Genomic DNA, 8,948 nt, shown 5'->3' with positions numbered 1-8,948 from the left:
CCATGTCTATATGACTCTGTGTCTATACGGCCCCATGTCTATACGGCTCCATGTCCATACGGCCCCATGTCTATATGACTCTGTGTCTATACGGCCCCATGTCTATCTGGCCCCATGTCTCTGCCCCACACGTTTCCCTGCCCCACAGAAGGAGGAGCAGGCCCTGCTGGCCAAGCTGCAGCGCAGCCACGCGGGTTCAGCCGAGGCCTTGGTCCCTCGTTGGGTCCCTGAGCGCAACTTCAGCCGCACCAAAGACTCCAAGGCCTTCAGGCAGATGGTGGGTGACCCCCAACTGTGATACCAGCCCCATAGCGGGGATACCAGCCCCATAGCAGTGCTATACCAGCCCCATAGCGGGGATATCAGCCCCATAGCAGGGATACCAGCCCCATAGCAGTGCTATACCAGCCCCATAGCGGGGATATCAGCCCCATAGCAGTGCTATATCAGCCCCATAGCGGGGATACCAGCCCCATAGCAGTGCTATACCAGCCCCATAGCAGTGCTATACCAGCCCCATAGCGGGGATACCAGCCCCATAGCGGGGATACCAGCCCCATAGCAGTGCTATATCAGCCCCATAGCAGTGTTATACCAGCCCCATAGCAGTGCTGTATCAGCCCCATAGCAGTGCTGTATCAGCCCCATAGCAGTGCTATACCAGCCCCATAGCAGTGCTATACCAGCCCCATAGTGGGGATATCAGCCCCATAGTGGGGATATCAGCCCCATAGCTGTGCTGTATCAGCCCCATAGCGGTGCTGTATCATCCCCATAGCGGTGCTATCAGCCCCATAGCGGTGCTGTATCATCCCCATAGCGGTGCTGTATCATCCCCATAGCGGTGCTATCTCAGCCCCATAGCGGTGCTATCAGCCCCATAGCAGTGCTGTATCAGCCCCATCCCGGTGCTACCAGCCCCATCCCGGTGCTATCAGCCCCACAGCTCCTTCCTGTGGGTTCCCATCACATCCTGCACCCAACCACAGCCCTGTGGGTTCCCCCCCCATTGGGCTCTGTCTCCTTTTTGGGGTCCCCATTCTCTTTGTGGTGCCCCCCCCTCCCCATTTGGGGCCCCCTGACCCCTTACCCTAACCTCTACCCTGACCCCTAACCTTAAGCCCTGACCCTTAAACCCCAACTTTGACCCTGACCCCTATCCCCAATCCCTACCCCTAACCCTGACCCCTAACCTTGGCTTCTACCCGGACCCCTAAGCCCTAACCTTGACCCCCTAACCCTCACCCCTAACCCTAACCCCTGCCCCCTAACTCACCCTACCCCTAAGCAGACCCCTGACCCCTCTTCCTCCCCTACAGGGCATCGACGACTCCACCAAGGACAAGTAAGTTCCCCCCACCCCCATATCCCCCCTCCATCCCCCCTACCCCCATTGGGGGTCCCTGTCCCATTGGGGGTCCCTGTCCCATTGGGGTCCCTGTCCCATTGGGGGTCTTCCATTTGGGGTCCCTGTCCCGTTGGGGGGTCCTTGTCCCATTGGGGGTCTCCCCATTGGGGGTCCCTGTCCCATTGGGGTTCCCTGCCCCATTGGGGGGGTCCGTGTCCCATTGGGGGTCTTCCATTTGGGGTCCCTGTCCCATTGGGGTCCGTGTCCCATTGGGGTCCGTGTCCCATTGGGGGTCTGTCTCCCATTGGGGGTCTGTCTCCCATTGGGGGCCGTGTCCCATTGGTGTCCCTGTCCCATTGTGGTCTGTCTCCCATTGTGGCCCCTGTCCCACTGGGATTCCCTGTCCCATTGTGGCCCCTGTCCCATTGGGGGTCTCCTATTGGGGGTCCATGTCCCATTGTGGCCCCTGCCCCCCCCCAGCCGTGGTGCCCAGGAGCCGCTGAACCCCGAGGACGAGGTTGACGAGTTCCTGGGTCGCGCCATCGACGCGCGAAGCATCGACCAGCTGCGCAAGGACCATGTGAGGCGCTTCCTGCTCAGCTTCCAGAGCCCCGAGCTGGAGAGGAAGGTGGGACCCCCCCCAAAGCCCACCCCATGGGGACCCCCCACAGCCCACCCTATGGGGTCCCTCTGCTCACCCTATGGGACCCCCCACAGCCCACCCCATGGGGACCCTCTGCCCACCCTGTGGGACCCCCCCCAACACAGCCCACCTTATGGGACCCCCCCCAACACAGGCCCACCCTATGGGACCCCACATAGCCCCCCTATGGGACCCCCCACAGCCCACCATGGGACCCTCTGCCCACCCTATGGGACCCCACAGCCCACCCCATGAGACCCACCCACTGCCCACCCTACTGGGACCCCCCACAGCCCACCCCCATGGGACCCCCCACAGGCCCAACACCATCGGGGACCCCCCACTGCCCACCCGTATTGGGAACCCCCCATGCCCACCCTATTGGGATCCCCCCCCACAGCCACAACCCTGTGGGACCCCCCCACAGCCCACCCTATGAGGGTCCCTACTGCCCACCCTATTGGGTTACCCTCATCACACAGCCCACCCCATTGGGACCCTCTGACCACCATGGACCCCCCACAGCCCACCCCAATGGGGACCCTCTGCCCACCCTATGGGACCCCCCCCCACAGCCCACCCTATGGGGACCCTCTGCCCACCCTGTGGGACCCCCCCACAGCCCACCCTGTGGGACCCCCCACAGCCCACCCCATGGGGACCCTCTGCCCACCCTATGGGGACCCCCATCCCACAGCCCACCCTATGGGGTTCCTCTGCCCACCCTATGGGGTCTCCCCCCACAGCCCACCCTATGGGGTCTCTTTGCCCACCCCATCCCCTCTCAGCCCTTTGGGGACCCCTATTCCCCCCCTTTTTATCTCTGTTCCTTTCCATCCATCCTTTGGGGCCTTACTTCCCTCCCTATATCCCTCTATTCCCCCACCATCCTATAGGATCCCATAAGTCCCCACCATCCCTTAAGTTCCCCTATTTCCCCCCTCCATCCTTTAGGATCCCCTTATTCCCTTCCATCCTTTGGGATCCCATGATTCCCCTCTGTCCTTTGGGGTCCCCTTTATTTTGCCCTCTCCATCCCTCCCATTCCATCCTCCTGCTCCCCCCCGTCCCTAAATCCCCCCCCCGTATCCCCCCCTGTCCCCCCATATCCCCCCCCTGTCCCTCACGTTCCCCCATTGCCCCCAGTACTCCAAGAAGGTCGATCACCGCTTTGGGGGCTACGTGGGCTGCGCTCTGCTCGTCTTCTGCTTCATCTGCTGCGTGCAGCTCATCATCTTCCCCCTGTGAGTGCCCCACAGCCTGCCCCATAGCCTGCCCCATAGCGCCCACAGCCTGCCCCATAGCCTGCCCCATAGCCTGCCCCATAGTGCCCACAGCCCGCCCCATAGCCTGCCCCATAGTGCCCACAGCCCGCCCCATAGCCCACCCTATAGCGCTCACAGCCCCCCTGGATCCCACAGCCCGCCCCATAGCACCCACAGCCCCCTGGATCCCCATAGCCCACCCCATAGCACTCACAGTCCCCCTAGATCCCACAACCTGCCCCATAGGACTCACAGCCCCCCTAGATCCCCATAGTCTACCCCATAGCGCTCACAGCCCCCCTCAGACCCAATAGACAACCCCATAACCCTCCAACCCCCCCCCCATAAATCCCATAGCCCACCCCATAGTGCTCACAGCCCCCACAGGCCCATAGCCCACCCCAGAGGCCATGGAACCTACACCATAGACCCAATAGCCCACCCCATAGTGCTCACAGCCCCTATAAACCCCATAATCCACCCCACAGCGCTCATAGCCCATTCCATAGTACTTAAAGCCCCCATGGGCCCCATAGCCCACCCCATAGTGCTCACAGCCCCCATAGCCCACCCCTATAGACCTGATAGCCCACCCCATAGTGCTTACAGCCCCCACAGGCCCCATAGCCCACCCCAGAGGCCGTGGAACCCTCACCATAAACCCAACTGCCCACCCCATAGTGCTCACAGCCCCTATAAACCCCATAATCCACCCCACAGCGCTCATAGCCCATTCCATAGTACTTAAAGCCCCCATGGGCTCCGTAGCCCACCCTATAGTGCTCACAGGCCCCAGAAACCCCATAATACACTCCACAGTCCCCATAGCCCACCCTATAGTGCTCACAGGCCCCAGAAACCCCATAATACACCCCACAGTCCCCATAGCCCACCCTATAGTGCTCATAGCCCCCATAGCCCACCCCTATAGACCTGATAGCCCACCCCATAGCGCTCATAGATCCCATAGCCCACCCCTATAGCCCTGCTAGCTCACCCCATAGCGCTCATAGATCCCATAGCCCACCCCTATAGCCCTGATAGCCCACCCCATAGTGCTCATAGCCCCCATAGCCCTGATAGCCCACCCCATAGCGCTCATAGATCCCATAGCCCACCCCATAGTGCTCACAGCCCCCCATAGCCCTGATAGCCCACCCCATAGCACCCACAGCCTTGACAGGCCTCACATCCCACCCCACGGACCCCATAGCGCTCCCTATCTGCCCCACAGCTCCCCACTGATGATCGGTGCCTACATCGGAACCTTCCTCCTCCTCTCCTTCATCCTCTTCATCTGCGCCGTGCATTCCTGCATCACCGTGAGTTGGGGTGAAGGGAAAAGGGGGGGCCATGGGGCAGCTATGGGGCAGCTATGGGGCAGCTATGGGGCAGCTATGGGGCAGCTATGGGGCAGGGGTTGTTGGCTGTACATTAATGAAGTCCCCCCCCCATGGCAGCTGTTCCCCCCGGTGCTGCAGCGTTTATCCCGCGCCATCGTCCGCTCCCGATCCCGCAGCACCGCCACGGCCGCCATCATCATCACCATCGTCTTCATCACCTCCTTCATCAACCTGGTATGGGGGGGGTCAAGATGGCAATTAGGGGGGGGTCCCGAAATGGGGCGGGACCCCTCACCCCTCTGCCCCCCCCCCCGTATCCCCATCCATCACCCCACAGTTCTCCTGCAGTCGGGTGCCATTGCGGGACTGCGCTGCCCGCGCCCTCAACGTCAGCCCCACAGATGTGGGGCCGTGTCAGCTCCGAGCCCTCAACATCTCGTTGGGGTCCCCACCGGGGCTGTGCCGCCCCCAGGGGGGGGACTGCGACTACCCTGAGGTGAGTGGGGAGAAAGGGGGGGGGCACAGGGGGGATGAGATGCTGGGGGTGCTGCTGTGGGGTCCCTATAGGTGCTATGGGGTCCCCAATGGGGCTGGGTTCTTATAGGTGCTGCTATGGGGTCCCTATAGGTGCTATGGGGTTCCCAAAGGGGCTGGGTTCCTATAGGTGCAATGGGGTCCCCAGAGGGGCTGGGTTCCTATAGGTGCTGCTATGGGGTCCCTATAGGTGCATTGGGGTCCACAAAGGGGCTGGGTTCCTATAGGTGCTGCTATGGGGTCCACAAAGGGGCTGGGTTCCTATAGGTACAATGGGGTCCACAAAGGGGCTGGGTTCCTATGGGTGCTGCTATAGGGTCCCTATAGGTGCAATGGGGTCCCCAAAGAGGCTGGGTTCCTATAGGTGGTGCTATGGGGTCCTCAATGGGGCTGGGTTCCTATAGGTGCTGCTATGGGGTCCCTATAGGTGCAATGGGGTCCCCAAAGGGGCTGGGTCCCTATAGGTGGTGCTGTGGGGTTCCCAAAGGGGCTGGGATCCTATAGGTGCTCTTATGGGGTCCCCAAAGGGGCTGGGTTCCTATGGGTGGTGCTATGGGGTCCCTATAGGTGCTATGGGGTCCCCAAAGGGGATGGGTTCCTATAGCTGCAATGGGGTCCCGAATGGGGCTGGGTTCCTATAGGTGCTGCTGTAGGGTCCCTATAGGTGCAATGGGGTCCCCAAAGGGGCTGGGTTCCTATAGGTGCTGCTATGGGGTCCCCAATGGGGCTGGGTTCCTATAGGTGCTGCTGTAGGGTCCCTATAGGTGCAATGGGGTCCCCAAAAGGGCTGGGCTCCTATAGGTGCTTCTGTGGGGTCCCCAAAGGGGCTGGGTCCCTATAGGTGCTGCTGTAGGGTCCCTATGGGTGCAATGGGGTCCCCAAAGGGGCTGGGTTCCTATAGGTGCTGCTATAGGGTCCCTATAGGTGCAGTGGGGTCCCCAATGGGGCTGGGTTCCTATAGGTGGTGCTATGGGGTCCCCAGAGGGGCTGGGTTCCTATAGGTGCAATGGGGTCCCCAATGGGGCTGGGTTCCTATAGGTGCTGCTATGGGGTCCCTATAGGTGCAATGGGGTCCCCAAAGGGGCTGGGCTCCTATAGGTGCTTCTGTGGGGTCCCCAAAGGGGCTGGGTTCCTATAGGTGCTGCTATAGGGTCCCTATAGGTGCAATGGGGTCCACAAAGGGGCTGGGTTCCTATAGGTGCTGCTATGGGGTCCCTATAGGTGCTATGGGGTCCCCAAAGGGGCTGGGTTCCTATAGGTGGTGCTATGGGGTCCCTATAGGTGCTATGGGGTCCCTAAAGGGGCTGGGTTCCTATAGGTGGTGCTGTGGGGTTCCCAAAGGGGCTGGGATCCTATAGGTGCTCTTATGGGGTCCCCAAAGGGGCTGGGTTCCTATAGGTGCAATGGGGTCCCCAGAGGGGCTGGGTTCCTATAGGTGATGCTCTATCCCGTTGTTATCCCGTTGTTATCCCGTTGTTATCCCATTGTTATCCTATTATTTATCCCGCTGTTATCCCGTTGTTTTCCCATTATTTATCCCATTGTTTTCCCATTGTTTTCCCATTGTTTTCCCATTGCTTTCCCATTGTTTTCCCATTGTTACCCCATTGCTACCCCATTGTTTATCCCATTATTTATCCCGCTGTTATCCCGTTGTTTTCCCATTATTTACCCCATTATTTACCCCATTATTTACCCCATTATTTACCCCATTGTTACCCCATTATTATCCCATTATTACCCCACTGTTATCCCACTGTTACCCCATTGCAGTACATAACCCACTGTGTGGTGCTGACTCTTCTGGCTGCCGCCGCGTTCCTGCAGCTCAGCAGCGCCTCGAAGCTGCTGCTGGTTTTGGGGCTGGGGGCCGCGTTCGTGGCGCTGGCCGAGGGTCCACACGGGGCCTTGTTCGACAACGCAGACCTGCTGCTGCTGGCGCATGCGCTGTGAGTGCACACAGAGACCCCCGGGGGGCACTAAGGGGTCTGACAGCCCCAGCCCCTCGGGGTCCCTATAGTGTCCCCTCTGTGTCCCCTTGGGGTCAGCATGGGATCACCACCCTAATGTGACCCCCCCCCCGTCCCCTCTATGTCCCTATAGGGTCCCTCTGTGTCCCTTTGGGGTCACCACCCTAATGTGATGCCCCTGCGCCCTCTGTGTCCCTATAGGGTCCCCTCTGGGTCCCCTGAGGTTCACCGTAGGATTACCACCCTAATGTGACCCCCCCCTGTGCCCTCTGTGTCCTTATGGGGTCCCTTCTGTGTCCCCTTGGGGTCACTACCCTAAAGTGATCCCCCCTGTCCCCTCTGTGTCCCTATATGGTCCCCTTGGGGTCACCACCCCCTGTCCCCTCTATATCCCTATAGGGTCCCCTCTGTGTCCCCATGGGGTCAGCATGGCTTCATTGCCCCTATGGGGTCCCCTCTGTGTCCCCTTCGGGTCAGCATGGGATCACCACCCAAATGTGACCCCCCTGTCCCCTCTCTGTCCCTATGGGGTCCCCTCTGTGTCCCCTTGGGGTTACCACCATAAAGTGATCCCCCTCCCACACCCTCTGTGTCCCTATAGGGTCCCTCTGTGTCCCTTTGGGGTCACCACCCTAATGTGACCCCCCCTGTGCCCTCTATGTCCCTATGGGGTCCCCTCTGTGTCCCCTTGGGGTCACCACCCTAATTTGACCCCCCCTGTCCCCTCTATGTCCCTATAGGGTCCCTCTGTGTCCCCTTGGGGTCACCACCCTAATGTGACCCCCCCATCCCCTCTATGTCCCTATAGGGTCCCTCTGTGTCCCCTTGGGGTAACTACCCTAATGTGACCCCCTATGCCCTCTATGTCCCTACAGGGTCCCCTCTGTGTCCCCTTGGGGTCAGCATGGGATCACCACCCTAATGTGATCCCCCCTGTCCCCTCACTGTCCCTATGGGGTCCCCTCTGTGTCCCTTTGGGGTCACCACCCTAATGTGACCCCCCCTGTGCCCTCTGTGTCCTTATGGGGTCCCTTCTGTGTCCCTTTGGGGTCACCACCCTAATGTGACCCCCCCTGTGCCCTCTATGTCCCTATAGGGTCCCTCTGTGTCCCCTCAGGTTCACCATGGGATCACCATCCTAATCTGACCCCCCTGCACCTTCTGTGTCCCTATAGGGTCCCTCTGTGTCCCCTTGGGGTCACTACCCTAATCTGACCCCCTATGCCCTCTATGTCCCTACAGGGTCCCCTCTGTGTCCCCTTGGGGTCAGCATGGGATCACCACCCTAATGTGACCCCCCCCGTCCCCTCACTGTCCTTATGGGGTCCCCTCTGTGTCCCCCTGGGGTCACCACCCTAATGTGACCCCCTGCCCCCTCTGTGTCCCTATAGGGTCCCCCTTATGTCCCCTTGGGGTCACTGTGGGGTCTTCGCCCCTCAGTGACTCCCCCTTTGCTCTCCCTACAGACCCCCCTTCAACGCCACCCAGGGGGAATGGTGAGTGGGTTCTGGGGTATCCTTTGGGGTCAGGGGGGTCCTTTGGGGCCGGGGGGGTCTTTTGGGCTCTAGGGGTGTGGGGATCTCTTTGGGGTTGTGGGGGGGGTCTGGCCCTATTCCCCAGGCTCCACATTCACCTTTGGGGTCGGGCGCAGCCTCGAGCCCCCCAATATGGGCGCAGACCCCACAGTCCCAGCACTCAGTGGGTCTGGGGTCCCGCAGCCCCGTGGAGGGGAAGGTGGCGCTGCGCTACGTCACCCCCGTGGTGCTGGGGGTCTTCGCCCTGGCGCTGTACCTACATGCACAGCAGGTGGAGTCCACAGCGCGACTCGACTTCCTCTGGAAGCTG

At 60.7% G+C, this 8,948-nt stretch overlaps 1 protein-coding gene across 1 annotated transcript in view; it reads left to right on the top strand.

The window, feature by feature from the left end:
- Positions 1–8,948, top strand: part of ADCY6 (adenylate cyclase 6) — a 26,215-nt gene that overhangs the window by 11,721 nt on the left and 5,546 nt on the right. The window contains 10 exon segments of the mRNA XM_032441675.1: positions 149–277; positions 1,320–1,345; positions 1,829–1,976; positions 3,138–3,235; positions 4,491–4,578; positions 4,717–4,833; positions 4,937–5,095; positions 6,907–7,082; positions 8,570–8,599; positions 8,822–8,948. Of these exon segments, the coding sequence (XP_032297566.1) occupies positions 149–277; positions 1,320–1,345; positions 1,829–1,976; positions 3,138–3,235; positions 4,491–4,578; positions 4,717–4,833; positions 4,937–5,095; positions 6,907–7,082; positions 8,570–8,599; positions 8,822–8,948 (1,098 nt within the window).

This window comes from Coturnix japonica, unplaced genomic scaffold (assembly GCF_001577835.2).
Source record: "Coturnix japonica isolate 7356 unplaced genomic scaffold, Coturnix japonica 2.1 chrUnrandom485, whole genome shotgun sequence".
NCBI classification, from domain to species: Eukaryota; Metazoa; Chordata; class Aves; order Galliformes; family Phasianidae; genus Coturnix; species Coturnix japonica.
This window is presented reverse-complemented; position numbering and strand designations above follow the sequence as displayed.